The following is a 16,842-nucleotide window of genomic DNA, read 5'->3' as shown; positions in this document are numbered from 1 at the left end:
CACTTGAAAGGTAAATTGACTTAAGCTAAATTAGTGCATATGAAATCTGATGAAACAGAAGACATGGATTTCATCTTAAATGTGAAACTGGGACCTTGATTTCAAGATTAAAGTTCTTTCTTTGGTGGCTCACTGGAGTGTACATGGTAGTTTCTGCGCCCTTATTAAATTTCAAAAAGGACCCCAGTCTTGAAAGAGTATCCAAGATAAAGGAAAAAAGTCTTCTCTGTACACAGGGAATAAATGTTGTTTGTGTTCACTGGGTCAATTAGGCAAAACCACAAATGTTTATAGAAAACTTCAATGTATGAAATGGGTTATAGCATTATTTCTGTAATAAACCCATAATTAAGTCAGTAATAAGATTCTTAGAGCATTTAAAAGGGAGAATTTTTTTTTCCCTAAAATTGTGGTATCTATTAATTGAAAACATTCTAGAAATCTCTGAGATGCAGTGATTCAGACATTTCCACAAAAAAGCTTCTAAAGAACTGTTTCTTGTAAGAAATACAGATTTATTTCTGTGGATAAATAATTATATAAGCTACTGTCTTTATACCCTAAAGTTCATTGTATATGCAAAGTCCTTTTTCAGAATAAATTAAAACTGAAAATACTTCCAAATAAGTGCACAAGAATTCAGCTGACAGTCATTTCTTCTACTTAGCTTTTATGTATTTATCTTTCATTCATTTTCCAATATCACTTTGTGAAATTTAAAAGCAATATTTTAATTCACTTGCAATAATAGCTCATTTAACATATTTTACTTTCTGTGTTAAAAGGGTGAACAACAGTTATATATTGATGAACTACAAAATCTTTTTCAAATCTTTCAGATGTATTTATAGAATTTTATTAAGGTTGTCATCAAAGGAAATTTAATGCTTTGTTAGGCTTTTACATTTTAATAGTTTATAATTTTGTAGCATAAAATATTCCATCTAATGTGAAATTTAAACACAATTTCAGTGCGATTACTGTCATCATAAGAGGCATGACAAATCTTAGACCCCTGATTTTGCTTCTACCACCAGTATGAGTGATCATATACTGTAAATAATGGCCTGAAAAGCTAACATAAATACTGTCTTTTATCCGTGCATTCAGTTCCCATTGGAAATCTTTGGGGCAGAATGTGGTCTGGTATTTCCATTTTTCCTTTCTTTTCAAAATTAGTTAAGAAATTTGACGATAGTTGATGAAATTAATTGATGAATTAAAGATGAGCATTTGAAACTGGGATGCCTTGTATGATGAGAGCCTTTTTGGATTAGTTCATCTCTATTGAAGCAGAAAGCATACTGCCCAGCTCTTTTTAAAACTGCGTAACAGTTTTAGTTTGGCTTTAAATTGAAAAGGAGTTGGATAATGTTACCTGCATGTCAACCCTCCATCATGAGGCAGACTTTAGAGCTCTGAAATAAATAGCTTGACATTCCACAGGGATCAGTATTGGGACCAGAGCTGTTTAACATCTTTGTCAGCAACATGGACAGTGGGATACATCAAGCTGTGCGCTGCAGTCAACACACTGGATGGAAGGGATGCCATCCAGGGGGACCTGACAGGCTGGAGAGGTGGGCCTGTGTAAACCTCATGAAGATCAGCAAGGCCAAGTGCAAGGTCCTGTACCTTGGTCATGGCAATCCCACTACAGTAAATTAGTTTATTAATTACATTTATTGGTATTAAATTAGTCTGGACAAGCATTTGATACAACTGTGAGCATGGAAGGAAGTCTGTTTCTTTGTGCATAAATTAATGTAATTAAATCTAAGATTTGGAAAATGACATAATGGTACTCTCTAAAGCTGTGGCCCTACAGAAGCACCATGACATAGGCTGGTAGAATAAAATTTTACTTACAGTGGCATGGAGATGTTGAAAGTCAAATGCTGTCTTGTCTCCCAGAGCCGGAAATCTCTTCCACCAGAAATTGTTCCTCATTGAAGAGGTGTATGGGCATATTGATAGGAAATGGTGACACTAAAAAGGTGATTCCAGTCAAAATGATATGTTGTTCACAGGCAAAAAAGCAGATTGGGAACCCTCTCTCTGCCTTAGTGCACAAGGAATGAAATAGTTACTAGTGTTGACAGTTAAATTATCATCATCATTGACATGTTGTTGCGATAGATGAGGAGAGCCAGTAATAATTCAGATTCATTGCACACAGTGCGATGAATCCTACATAAATACCTCTACACTGCTGTTGTTTAATCACATTTTTAGCCTTTCTTTGCAAACGTCACCAAGATATGTTTAAACCACTCAGGAAACCCTGCTATTCTGTGAATCCCAGACATGTGAAAAGATCAGAAGACACACTTGTTCCACCTCATTATTCCTTTTTAAAGCTTTTTGCTGGAGCTATCTTAGTTATTTCTGCACATCCAGTAGGCTCACTGTATTCTGTAAATTGGTGCAGGGCCAAATTGATGTTGAATCTCATCATCATCCAGCAATTTTTAAAAATGTTAGAATCATCTAATTTTTCTTTGCGGGTGCAATTTGATCATGCATATTTTCTTTTTACAAGTGTTTTCTTCTGAATATGGCTTTGCCTTGTTGTAGGCATTTTATTTGATTTATTGTTAGATTATTAACTGATTCCTGCAGTAAATTGTTAATAGTGCAAGATTTTTGACTGCTTTTGCTGAAACACTGACTATTCTATACTTCTGTGGTTGTTAAGATTTTGAGCGACTTTTTTCTTATGTATGGAACTAACTTCAGTGTTTTGCCGTGCCTTTTTGGTTGGGCACTTTGTACGTTGTGCAGGCTGGTAACTTTCTTTTTCTTGCTTTTGCTGTGTAGGACTTTGGGACAGAATGCAGATAATGAAAGAAATTACAATCTGGAAAATGATGTGAACTTGGCCAATTCTCTTCAGCAATATCTTAAATATCTTGGTATTCTCTCCCAGTCTGCAGCTACAAATTTGCATCCAAGGAAGACAAATGACAAAGCTTCTGTCAAGGTAGTATTGTTAATGTGGTTGCTATGTTCTGTGATTCTGACTTCCTGTTTCTCTGAATTCTCCTTATTTTTCAATTTTCCTTTCTATATCAAGACCGGATATTGTTTCTTGCTGCCTCCTCCAATTGATTATCATACCTGGTCTAACCAAGTTCTCTCCAAATGAGTTGAGTCAGCTTCAGTGTTGTAAATGATAGAGCTCTTCTAATCTGGAGCATTTTACCTTAATTAGAGATCGATTGTATGTGATGAAGGAGAAAAAGTGGAATAGAGGTGCTTACATCTTCACTGGCTGATCTGAAGCCTTTCTTATCATATCTGAACTGTTCCTCTTCAAGAAGCTGGCTGAAATACCGTGTGAATTTTTGCTGGTGTTTTTGGTGCTTAGAGTACAAGTAATATAACACTTGAGAAGATTTTGATAATGGATCTGATCAATTGTGCCTCAGCATTTCCTATTTCTTATTGATTGTAAAGGAAGCGTATTGTGACCAATTGGAATTCATATGTATGCATTTTAAATATATGGATAGCTAGGAAGATAAATCACAGCCATTAAATCTTCAGTGTTTGCTATGTTAAAAACCCAAACAAGTGTCTATGTGAGAACTGAATCACTTTTTTTCTTTCCTAGAGAAAAATCTGTCTTGCTCTAAGATAGAGCTTGACAAATTTATAAAAATTATTAGATGAAGGGGTTGCATATGACAGGCCCTTATAGCCGTATAGTTTTTGCTCAGAAAATTTGTTTGTCCAGAGCACTCTAGTATTTTAAAGAAATAGGCTGTTATTATAGCAATCCTTTAAAGAAATTGGTATGTGCTATTTGTGTTAATACAGTGTAAATGCAACAACCTTAGCTGAAAAAAAAATAAAAAAAAGAAATTTCAGGAAAAAATCAGGCAAAGAATATAATAGTGTCAAAGCCAGACTGCTGTTTTTTTTTCCAGGAAGTAATTCAGAGACACATATACTGCAGCGTGTCTGCAACAGCAACTCCCAACAGCACTATCAGTTGTATCAACTATTTAGTCATCGTATAACTGAAATGTTAATCTTGTCAGAAGCCACAAGTTTCCAGTTTCCCTGACTGGCATATATAATACTCATGATTTATGGTATTTGTCATTAGGTGTTTATCCGGGGTAAGAGAAACTTGCAGGCAGTGGCAAGGAGGCTTTGGGGATGGATGAGTGACCACCTTCATGGTTCTTCTCCACTCTCCACTAATGGGTGCTGACTGCAGTAAGGATGCCCTGCTTTGAATCACTGGCTTTCAGAGACAACAAAACTTGCTCAAGAAGTATTTCAGTGGGTCTGGTGCTGTCATGCAAGTTCATAAATAATCCATATGGCTGAGACCTTCTGTGGGGAAGCCTGCTGTGATAACACCACCCACCAACCTTATCGAGTGTTGCCATGGAGATGGGTACTCTGAAGCCTGGGGGAGTGGGATAAAGAGGAGAAAATCTGGGAATGAAGCACGTATAAGAGCAGACTTTACACTTCTATTTACTAAGAAGCATTTTGAAACAACAGCCTTTGAGTCAGATGTGCTACCTATAATTTAAAATTTAAAAGAAAATTCTCTTTAGTAATTAGTCATAAATTTTAAATGATCCTGCAGATGTTTCCCTATCCTCTGCAAATCAAATGCAACTGATATTCTTTAAAAAGAAAGAAAAAGACACCATATTTATACCTTGATTCATAAATTTAATAAAACATTTAAATGAAAGAGAAACCAGGACTTTGCTAATGCAGGAAGCAGCAAAAAGCTGTAAAATTTCACGATATGAGAAGTAGGAAGGAAAGAAACACAAGAGCTGCATTTGATATGGTCATACCACCTGAAATTGGGAATGGCTATCATGCACTTTAATTGCATGCTTCAACAAAGTTTTGGTATTTTATTTTTGCATTTTATATATGATAAATTATGAACCTTTATTAAATAATTGTAGCAAGGTCTTATATTTTAAACTTTCTTGCACTTCCTGATTAAAAAGAAGGGTAAGACAGAGCCTCTTTACACTACTTAAACTTATAAGTGCACCTTTGGGGCCTTTGCCCTTCTTAAAAGTAATTTTCTTTCAAGTATATATTTACCTCTGTCACGTCATTCTTGCCGTCAGGAGGTAGGAGATATAACACCACTCTGGTTGCTTTGATACCTTACCTCCTATGAAGTATAGCTGAATCTTGCAGAAATTTTGTGCTTTTAGGCAGACTTCCTGAGTGGATTCTGATCTGTTCCAAAACTGTCATCAAAGGACTCTGCCCAAGAATTAAAAAAAAAAAAGGAAGAAAGACTAAGAGGCTTTAAAAATACTTGTTATATCCAGAAGTGTTATTTAGTATCTTAACATATTTTTAATTAAACTGCTTTACAAACTTTTGATCTTTAGTTTTCCTACTATCTTCCGCATGTATTATCAGAATAAAACTACAGAGCTTCAAGATTACCAAGCAGACAGCACACACAGTTATGGATGAAATTGTAAAATAAGACATGGCAAAACCTAAACTAGGTAACTCTTTTCCTGTTTCCTTTCTTCTAACAACTGTCCACTTAAGGACTGATAGAACAATGAGAGAAATAACACTAATGAATTTATGTGATGGACCAAAATTCCTGTCATGTCTACCATTTATTGCAGGAGTTTGAGTGAATTTTCAAGCACTTGAAGTTCATCACTAACTTAGAATTTTTTGTCAGTATTTATGCAGCATCTACTGCAGACTGTAATTTAGCCACTTGATAATGACTCTGCCAGTGGATAAATAGCAGTGAATCAGAAGATTTGGTGGGTCTGTTTCTTGAGGATTACAGTTACAAAGAACCATTTCACTTCAGCTGAAAAGAGTTGTTCAGAAAATGGGCACTTGGTGGCATTTGTTACTTAGGCATTAGCTAGTGGGTTTTGGGGTTTGTTTCATCCCTCCCCCACCCCCAACGAAGGAGGGTTTTACCATTCACAAAATGCTGCATTATCAGTCTTTGTGATTCCTTTCTGCCGAACCTGAACTTAGTATGGAAAATAACATATAGCCAGGCACATATGCATAATGAGATAGCTTGGTTTGTCTTATCTAGTGAGGCAAGAAATGCAGAGGTTTCAAATCTCATGTGAGTTCCCCAGCTCTTCTCCCCTCCAGTTAGAACAATATATAGGTAAAAAAAAAACCAACAATTAAAAAAAGAAAAAAGAGAGAACCGAACAAAAATCAAGCCCAACAAAATCAAACCCCTGTAAAAAACACTATGCTGTTGACATTCCTACAGAAACTGAGAAGCAGAGTTTTGCTGGGTTTGAAGGGACAGTACATAGCTGAGATTACTAAAGCCAGTAATCTGTAGAAGGAGAGTTTTCTTGCTTTGTTGCTGATGGCAGCCCTGCTGGTGAGCTCTGTGTGAGCATTAGCATAGCAGGGGCATGTGGGAAACCTCAAGGAAATCTTGAAATAAAGGAGGTGGAAAAAGGAAAAAAATAGCTGTGCCCACAGTGGCTGTTACAACAGAGCAAAAAAGAGGCAGCAAAAGTGGTCAGTGTGGAAACAAATGTTCGTGTTGTCTACTTTTCGCCAGCCCTTAGCCAAGAGAGTGAGGAATGATCTTACAGTTTCTAAAAAAATCCAAACGGCTGCAGTTGAATAGGTGCAAGAAAATATTTTTTTAGTCACCACAGAGAAAGTTTTGAAATGTGTTCCAAATGTACTCAAAGCAGAAGAAAATAAAAAAAAAATTACTCAGCTGGAATTGATTGGTTTTGTTTTCCTGAATTAGCTATCAGTTTTACATATTATTCTCTTGCCTTCTGGTAGCCTGATTTGTGAATTTTTAAATGCATCAGGCTGGCAAAAGTACACTGTTTTATTAACAGCCCTGCATTTCAGTGTTCATTTCAGGGCTCATTTCAGAAATCATGGCTATAGCACACAGGAATCACATCTACCACACCACATGGCTGGACACTCACTTCCTCTCTCATTCTGGGGCTGGGTGCTTCATTGACTCCTCTGGAAAAGCTTCTGAAGAGGCTATAGGAATAAGGAAATTGCCTGCTACGCTTGTGTTACTGCTGCATTTCTTGCTGCAGGGGTCTCTGTTTTATGGTTTAGGTTTTATAGCTAGAAAATTTGTGTGACTGCTGTTATTTCCTCCCCTTGATTTGGCTTCTGAGGTCTTCAGACCTGGGTCCTACCTGCTACTGAGGTCTTCCCTGGGCTGGTGTGCCATTCAGGCCCTAGTATGTAGTAAAGAGAAAGAGAGAAAATTATCTGAGAGTTCTCAGGGAGTTTAATCCATTTTTTGTTTCTTTGGGTTTTAATTACTTACATTCATTTCAAGGTAGACTTTACGTATAAAGGTTGTGATTGTGGAAATCCCCAAGTCTTAGGTATTCTTATAAATTTTAAAGCAAAGAGTTTAGGAAAAAAAAAATGATATTTATATGAAAGAAATTGCTAACAAAAGTCTTTGGAGAACCATTAAGGGAAAAAAGAAACAGATAAAGTGACTGGTTCGTGACAGAGACGTATGGCTGGTTGTTAGATCAACAGGAAGTGCTGCTGAAAGGGGAGAAAGTAAAAACTGTTGCGGCAGTCAGTTTGCTGGGATATAGAAGGGTACAAACATTAGACAAGGCATTTGGTAAAACTTTTTAGTCCTTTGTACAAGAGGGAACCTTCCACCTGTTGTCCCCTTTCAGATTCAGGGAAGAGTACTCATGTTTTTGCTGGGTTAAAAATTAGTTGATTGGTGTGTTGTAATTGAACTCCTGAAAGAACTAGGATGTATGATAATTATTAGAAAGGATTATTATTTATTTTAGAAAATCTGAGTGCACAAGTGCTCAAAGATGTACTCTTACCTGCAAATAATAGTTACTGTGATTAACAAGTAAGAAATTACATAGTCATTGCTTATATTAATCTGAAGCTTTAATTCATAAAAGCAGGACCCTTATTTATCTAACACTGATTAAAATGAATGTATGGAATGAAGATCATCATAAATTAATTTGATAGCTGACTGCTGAAAAACCAAAAACCTGTCTGCAATGTATACATTTAAGCTCTATGTAAATACGAAATTTAATATTTCATATCTGTGGGATTATGTGTAAGAAAAATTTAATACACCCTTTGCATAAACACATTCATTAAAATATCAGGACTAATTGATCAAGGACTGTCTCCCTGAAGCTACAGAATTGCCTGTCTATAGGCATATCTATGCAACAATCATTAGAGTAATATCTGAACATCTCACAAGAATTGATATATTTATTTACCTGGTGCATTACATAGTAGAGAATAACTAATACCCCTACATCACAGACAGATTAGATAGCTTTTCTGAGGGTGTGGAATAATTTTTTGGTAGAGTGTAGTCTTAAAGTTAAGCCTGAAATCCTGGAAAAATACTTAATCTTTTGGATCATTCTCCCATCTATGGCTCTTTTCAGTAAGAAAGAAATATTAAACATCTCTTAAGAAATAAAACCAAACCAAAGCAACCATAAAACCCAACAAACAAACAAAATCTCATAAGTACTAGAATAGAGTTCATTTGGCCAAATACGGATGTATGTATTGGTGCAGGTCAGCCTAAACTCAATTTAAGATCAGTGGAGAAAAATAAGGAATTTCCTAGTTGTTATACATCTATTCTAATTTAAATATATAAATAAGACATTGTAAATTCTATCCTGTTGGCCATCCTGCATGAATCTGGTGTAGATAGCAATTTTTATTGGGAGGACTGGTACCATGCATTCGAAGATCTAACTGAATGATGGCTACAAAGCCTAGTAAAATTACAGTCAAGTTGTTTGTGGCATAAATATACAGTCTGGTGATCAAATATGACCTGTGCTTATATTTTTGAGTTAATAGTAGGCCAGGTGAAGATTCTAGTGCCGGTATTGTGCTTTTCAAGCCTTAGATCTGACACTGGCGTTTAGCTACAACCTATCGGTTTATCTATGATGTACTGACAGAATTTCAATGTCTAACACAGAAATCATAATTTCCCTTATCACACAGCAGTCTTGTAAAGAGTAATTATTTTTACAATGATCTGAAGATAAAAGCACTGTAGAGATGACATTATAAATGATGTGTGTCAAGTCTGGAGTTAATTAATTTCTAGTAATACCCAGATGAAACATAGATTGATAGTTTTAAAATCTTAAATACTGACTGGACAATAAGATTTGCTTCTCTTTCAGATCCCTCCCATTCCCTTCAAAATCGACTCCTTTTTGACAAATACCATGAGTTGGGAGGTTTTGTTTCTGTTATTTCTCCTTCAAACTTGCTGTTTGTCTTCCAGATATTTGCTCACTGTATTCACTACACTGGGCTCAGTAAAAAAAGGTGTTGGAGCTGGTACAAACTTTAAAGTCTATTCCATATGTATTTTTAGATCAAACTCATCAAGTGATAGAGTTCACAAAAACTGAAACTTATCTAATCTCTGTGTGAGTGTGCTGGTGTAAACATTTCAGGACAGTGCAACAGTAAATATTTTTTATGAGGGGAAAAATCCTCACCTTACCTCAAGCACTTGTCCAGCAAATGGTTGGTTGTTTTCAGTGAGGTTGTAAAACAATGTTGTAGACATGGATCCTGCAGATCTCTATTCACTCGCATTTCTTTGGGTGAAATTACTCTCTAAATTCATATGTTCGAGTTATAAATATATTGAATTGATGCTAATGTGCTCGACTTTGGCAGATGAAGATCTTCATGTTTCTGTGTAAATCATCTTTAGATAATGAGTTAGCTCAATATACCAGCATATGCCTACAGAAAATGTGTTTAAACATCATTCACTGAAACCTTAAGTAACAGACTTATTGACATATGAGCAAACTGTTCTCAGACAAGGGAAGCTGAAATAGCCTAGTATATCTACCGGCACTGATCACCAGGCTGCACAGTTTCTACCTTCCGTTGGAGGTTGACTGTCACTTTTTGGTTCCTGTTGGTAATGTTAAGGAGCTTCTGAACACAGTAGCTTGACAGAGATAAAGCTGCCTCAAGTCTATATCCTCATATGTAACCAATAGCCAGGTGAAGCAGGTACTGCTAGTAGGCACCATGGGACCCATGGGAGCCCGTTGGCACTGGTCAGGTTATTGATGTTTATCTACCTGTAATTTTTTTCTATATATATGTTTCATCCTTTACATGTGGGGATAGGTTAGGTTATCGTGTAACCTTATATGTGAAACTAATATTTTTTGTTTATCATGAGCTAATGGTGAGGAAATCATCTGAGGAAAGATGATCCAGTACTCCTTTTACACCAAAAGAAACTGTTTAAACTCATAGCATAGCGATTTGTCAGAAACAAAGGTAACAACAAGCAGTTAGTTCTGAAGACTAAAGCCAGTGAGTTCCTTGGCAGTATGACAAATGGCAACTACTAATAAAAATTATTCATGTAAAGAATCTGTTGGAGAAGGTTGAAGGGCAGGCATGCAGCTAAGATCATTCTAAAAAAGATCAAGAATAACTGGGAACATTGAGACTTAAAAGTGAATTTCTTAAATACATGAAAGAAGACGATGTATTTATCCTCTCTCTTTTTTCTTTTGTTTTGGAGAGTTATTTTGTTTAAGAGTGACAGAATATGCTGCTCACAATCAAATCTCTGTCAGCTGAAATTACAGAAGTAGCTTATTGGATGGTATACAGTCAGACTCTAGACAATCCTGTTGTGCTGCAGTTTCACAACCAGAATTAAGAAGCAAATTGATCACTAGTTTTGATCAAAGGACACTTTGAGGACCTCTTTTGCTTGATCAAGCTTTTGACACTGCAAACTACAGGGTGTTAATTAACAATCTTTGCCATCTTTACTACTCTGATGTAGTTCTTAAATGGTTTCAAAGCTGTTGTAATTCTCAGAAAGAAAATAGGAGATAGTTACAGAAAATTATTAGTGAAATGGTAGGTCAGATGAGACGACTGTAACAGTGCCTGTTGCCTTAAGCCCATGAATCATGCTATCCTGTCACTGTAGGGGAGAGTGGTTTGGTCTTTTTACCATTTTCTGGATTCTGAATTAGTCTTCCAAGTTCTTGGGTTTTTTCTTATGCAGTGATTTCTTGCATGGTATAATACCATTTTCTGTAGTAAGTGAAAATGTCATTATCAGCTTGTAGAAAAGGCTTTTGCTCCATTGTTGCTAAGAAAATTTAATTCTTTCATTGGCTTTACCTATTGTTTTCGGATGAATCTAACACTGAATTTGATGCAGAGTGTGAAACATTATGTTACACAGAGGCTTGAAAAGTCACATTCCCCCCCTTTCAGCTACCTTGAACATAGCTGGAAGCCTGCTAAGATATCCTCCTGGCAGTGCAGCGCTGTATCGGAACAGCAGCTGAAATAATGAAGGCTTTGTTAGCATGGGAATGGCTACTTCAGCCGTGATGCTCTAAGGACACAGATTTACTGCTCCTCAGCTCCATCCCAGGGATTTTTGCGCTGTAATTTACTCCATGACACACTTTAGGCCCTCGAGTTTCAATGTTGGCTGGATTTCTCTCAAAGTAAAGGTAAATTGAGGTGACAAATTTACAGCCTACACTTTGATCTAGCAGTCAGGCAGTGCCACCTGTGCTCCTGTTTAGTTAGGGGTTCATATGTGAGTATATGTATTTTCTACATAGTGAGTTTGCATGAGGCAAGCATGTGTGGGTCGCAAAGTATCTAGAATGCTTCTGGTAGAAGCTAGACTTCTTTCACTCCACACGGTGAGTTAAAGTATGAGATCATTTCATTTTTGGTAACATTTGGAAACTTTTCTTTCATCCTACCACTGGTTAGGGAGGGCCTGGTTCCAGTGTTTGTTGTGGTTTTATTTTCTAATTTCAGAGAGCATGTTGCCACTATCTCAAATAGGCACAGTAAATTAAGTACTGTGGTGGAACCGTGGTCCAACCAAGCGCAGGTGGTAGCAGACAAATTAATATCTGAAAATGCATCAAACGGAAAAAAGGCAAATTAAATTGAGGAAGATTCCTTCTTTATGCATTCCTAAGGTATTTTTTGTTATCTCTATATGCCTTCAAGATTTAGATAATGTATCCTCAAGAAAGGAGGTATTTTTTTATAACTTAATTTCATTCTTTCTGCACTTGGTCGAAGTATTCAAATCAATCTACTCCTTAGTGAATATATTGAACAGCATTTATCTGTACCTTGGGTTGCATGTATCTAATCCTTGGGTTTTTTTTGGTTTTGGTTATGTTTGTTTGGGGTTTTTTTTTTTAGAAAATAGACTATTGCACAGTGCTTCTGCATGATATAATTTAATATGCCCTTCTGTGAACTTTCATGCAGAAAATGTCAGTCACTTACATACCTAAAACATACAAGACGTTGCCCTAACAATTCTATCTTCAGAAAGGTTAGTGAATGGGGTTTTTTGATAATGTATGAATTATTGAGATAGGTTATTTGAAAGGTGGTGATGGAGAGGAAAATCCTGCGCAGATGGAGAATAAGCTTTTTTTCTTTTAACTGAGTTTTTTTAGCAATTCAGAGGACTTCTTAAAGATATTCTGTAAGTGACATGAGATAATTGAACAGTATCTGACCTATTAAAATAATTTGTTCCTGATGGTAATAGGGACTTCTAACCCTATTCAGTATAAACCATCTGTGTGGTAACTGGATTATTCTTTCTTAGTTCTGCACATTTCATTTATTGTTTGTCTTTTTTTTTCTATTACTGTCAGAATTTTATATAAACCCACTTTAATCAAGGCTGAAAATCATTTTCTTGTTAAAATTTTCCTGCTCCCTGTTTCTCTCTGCTTCTCTATAATGTTAGCAGCTTGTCTAAAAGAACCAACATGGGATTTTACAGAGTCTTCTTTTCACTGACCATGGATTATGCCATTTAACTTTGAAGTGCGTCAAACTAGAAATTTCTGTATTCAGGAGGTTAGATTGCAAAAACACTTCAAATAAGATTATCACAGTGCTCTGCAATTGTTACTAATAACTTAAGATGTAAATTGTCATTGGATTCTAAACTACATATATTTTTCTCCTATCTTTTTCTGTAAAAAAATAGATGTTTTTTCCCATGCCACTTAGACAAATCAATAGTCTAGGGTTGCATTTATCCGTGCTACAATTTAACTTGGATTTCACTTTATATATTTCAGTTGGCACAGATACTTTTGGTGCTGTTCTGTTTGAGATATGGCCAGTAAGGATAGGGATTTTTCACCTCCAAGCTGAGGATTGCCATATAGCTGTGACACCCCTTTAATTAAGTTGGACTAAGCTATGTCAGATGGACTGGTATGGGAGTGCACTGTGAAGACAGCTGAGCTGTCAGTGCTGTACTTTAATTAGAACTTCTAATATTTCATCCTTTACTTACCCGAAGTGTGACCTGTCAAGATGCTGAGGCTGCCCCTCCCTGTTAGAGGTGCAGCTCTGAGCCCAGGACTGGCACTTACTTATATCCAATTTGCGCACAATCATTTGGAGTTTTTTCTTGTTTTATTTCTTGATGTGCTTGTTGTCTGCAAGAGCAGGAAATCACAGATTTATTAATGTTAAAGGATATTTGGACTTGTTAAATAGCTAATCAAAAGCCAGCCGCACCTCCTGACCCTAATCTTTCAGAAGCTGTGTCAGTCTCAAGCAGTTTTGCTCACCCTAAGACTTGATTTGTTAGTAAAGCTTTAGAGGCAAAAGAGGCAGCCACATAGAGGACAGAGATCCAAATTAGAGTACAGTTACACAAGATGGATTGAGGTGACTTAATGTCTTTCCAAGGCTGAATGGGGAATGTCATCTTCTCTGTCATGTTTCTCCCTTTCCCAGCACCCTGTTCTTCCTTTCCTAGTCATAGAATTATAGGATGGTTTGGGTTGGAAGGGACCTTAAAGATCACCTAGTTCCAGTGCCCCTGGACATGTTCTACTAGACCAGCTTACTCAAAGCCCCGTCCAGGCTGGCCTTGAACACTTCCAGGGATTGGGCATCCGCAGCTTCTCTGGGCAACCTCTTCCAGTGTCTCACCACCCTCATAGTAAAGCGTTTCTTCCTAATACCTCATTTAAATTTAAACTCTGTCAGTTTAAAGCCATTAGCCCTTCTATCACTACATGCCTTTGTAAAGAAGGCCCTCTCCAGCTTCTTGTAGGCCATCTTCAGGTACTGGAGGACTGTTACAATGTATCCCCAGAGCCTTCTCTTCTCCAGGCTGAACAACCCCAACTCTCTCAGCATGTCTTCATAGGAGAGGTGCTCCAGCCCTTGGATCATCTCTGTGGCCCTCCTTTGGAATTCCCCAAGCAGGTCCACATCCCTCTTGTGCTGAGAGCCCCAGAGCTGAACACACTACTATAGGTAGGGTCTTATGAAAGGGGAGTAGAGGAGGAGAATCACCTTCCTCAATCTGTTTGACATGCATATGGTTGGCTTTCTGAGCTGCAAGCACACGCTAGCAGGTCATGTTGAGCTTCTCAAAATAAAGATAGGTGGAGATCACCTAGTTCCAAACCCCCTGCCATGAGCAGGGACACCTCCCACCAGACCAGCTTGCTCAAAGCCCCATCCAACCCGGCCTTGAACACTTACAGAGATGGGGCAGCCACAGCTTCTCTGGGCAACCTGTTCTAGTGTTGCACCACCCTCAGAGTAAAGGATTTTTTCCTAATAGTTAATCTGTACCTACCCTCTTCCAGCTTAAAGCTATTCCCCCTTGTCCTATCACTACTTGCTCTTACAAAAAGTCCCTTTCCACCGTTCTTGTGCCCAGAATGTCCTCCAAAAGGTAGCAGGTTAGAGAGTACCAAGGGTAAGAAAGGCAGATGGCAGTTTATGTGAATGCTCTGTAAACTTCTTGATGTGTCTAAGACTGCTTCATGCCATGCTCTGCTGTTTCTTCTAGGGTGTGAGTATCATTAGAGACTTAATTACCCCATAAAAAGAGCCGTTGAAATTGAGAGAGAAATACATAAGGCTAGTAGGTTTTTTACATCTAGGATTTGCTATTAAGTATGTAAACAGCTTTCAACTTATATTTTGACAACTGGCTTCCCTCTAGGTGTTGATCAGACCAGTGCATACCCTGCAGCTGGATCACTGAACTGGAGCTACATTGCTGTTGTTTGATACAATTCCCAGGGGATATTAAAATATTTCATACACAAAGATGCTTGATCTCTGGCTCTGTATTCTTTGACACTGTCTTACTCTAGCCCAGTTTCTTGGCATTAGCAAAACATTTTTCTATGTTAAAGACCACCTGCAGAAGTTTTCTGTTGGTGAATCACAACTGAGTTTTTTTGGTTGGTTGGTTGGTTTGGGTTTTTTGTTTGTTTTGTTTTGTTTATTTAAATAAAGTTGCATAAGCCATAAATCTACAAATCATGGAATGGACCTCTTCAGTCACTTATCGGGGGAGAATAACCCTCTTGGAAAGCAAGAGTTAGAGATACATGTTAGAAAATCAACCGCTTCTTATCAGAATACATAAATGTGTTCATATGGAGAGCAAAACTATTGTTGATAAATAAATAAAAATTACATTATTGATTTGAATTAGGTTTCGGTAAGTACCCTGAAAAAAAAGTCTAGTAAAAAGCAAAGGGAAAGTGGCATTACTAAATTTTAATTTTGTCCAACTGAATAGAAATAGTGCAGATATAGTTAACATCAAGTTTGAATTGTATCATTCTCTTTCGAATCTCTTTCTCTTGCTTTTTAATAATTTAATAAGCAGTTTTACAAAATTTTTACAAAATGATGTCTCTTTAAAGCAAATTTTGCAGTTTGCATTTTGTGATCTATATACACATTATGGATTCTAGTTATTGTTTTCCTGGTTGGTAAAACACTAAGGGTTATGTCCCTTATTCCTGCATAACAATAATCATTACAAAGCCATAATGACTCAGTCCTTTTTTTCACCTTATCCTCTCTCTAGAGCTACATCTATAATGATCCTATCAGGTACTACATGATGCAAAAACCCAAAGAAAGAACAACTCCTTTGTCCCATGCATCAACAACCCATCAACAGCATGCTGACAGTCTCCATGGGAGGGCCTCCAACTCACATCAGCCAAACAAGTTCTTGCCAGAGTCAGAAATGGAGCTTGACCAAAAAACTCTGATGGCTGCGCTGCACACATACATCACTCAGAACCTGTCAGCACAAAGCAATGATAAAAACTCTCACAGCAGGACTAAAGGCTCTCAGATTTATGCTGATAAATTCTACTCTTCACAAGTCAGTCCTTTTGATGAAACTTTTGCCAAAGGAAAAGCAGAGGATCTTAAAATGAAGAAACTGATCCAACCAAGACCTGCATCTGGAGTGCTGGGGCCAACCCCTGAGAAGCTGAATCATAAATATGCTTCCATGGACAATCCAAAGGACCCTTTGAGTGTAGTGGATGGTAAAGTTGACATTTTCTTTTTTTAACTTATCTAAAGTTTCCCTTATATTTACTAAGAATTTTTGAGGGAAGAAAAAAAAAAGTAAAATTAGACATTCTGATGTATCTCCTACTATTGGGATATTTATATCTACCATAATACAGTAATAATGTTCACCAGTCTAACTACTCTTTCCCTGCAAACATCTACCCACATTCTTCAACCTACCTTCCATATGCATACAGAAATATATGGCACTTAGTAAGACATAGCATTTATGTAACTTGTTATATTTTCAAGCATTCTACCAACAACACATGATTATGTGTATATCTTTGCTATCAAATCTGTTTTTATGCAGGCATCCCACACTGTATATAGGTAATGTAGAAACGCCTGGGATTTTTTTTTAGAAATTAACATTGAGAT

General features: G+C 37.0%; 1 protein-coding gene across 3 annotated transcripts in view; it reads left to right on the top strand.

Moving 5' to 3' along the window:
* The window catches only part of PTPRN2 (protein tyrosine phosphatase receptor type N2), a 655,793-nt gene that overhangs the window by 224,274 nt on the left and 414,677 nt on the right, over nucleotides 1-16,842 (top strand). For all 3 annotated transcript variants that reach the window (XM_061468000.1, XM_061468001.1, XM_061467999.1), the window contains 2 exons: nucleotides 2,821-2,983; nucleotides 15,959-16,433. In XM_061468000.1, the coding sequence (XP_061323984.1) occupies nucleotides 2,821-2,983; nucleotides 15,959-16,433 (638 nt within the window). The remainder of the gene's footprint in view (nucleotides 1-2,820; nucleotides 2,984-15,958; nucleotides 16,434-16,842) is intronic.

This window comes from Pezoporus flaviventris, unplaced genomic scaffold (genome assembly GCF_033815535.1).
Source record: "Pezoporus flaviventris isolate CSIRO_AGI_PZ_B2104156 unplaced genomic scaffold, CSIRO_AGI_Pfla_v1 ptg000047l, whole genome shotgun sequence".
NCBI classification, from domain to species: Eukaryota; Metazoa; Chordata; class Aves; order Psittaciformes; family Psittacidae; genus Pezoporus; species Pezoporus flaviventris.
Note: the sequence above shows the minus strand (reverse complement) of the source record. Positions and strands in the feature narration are given on the sequence as shown.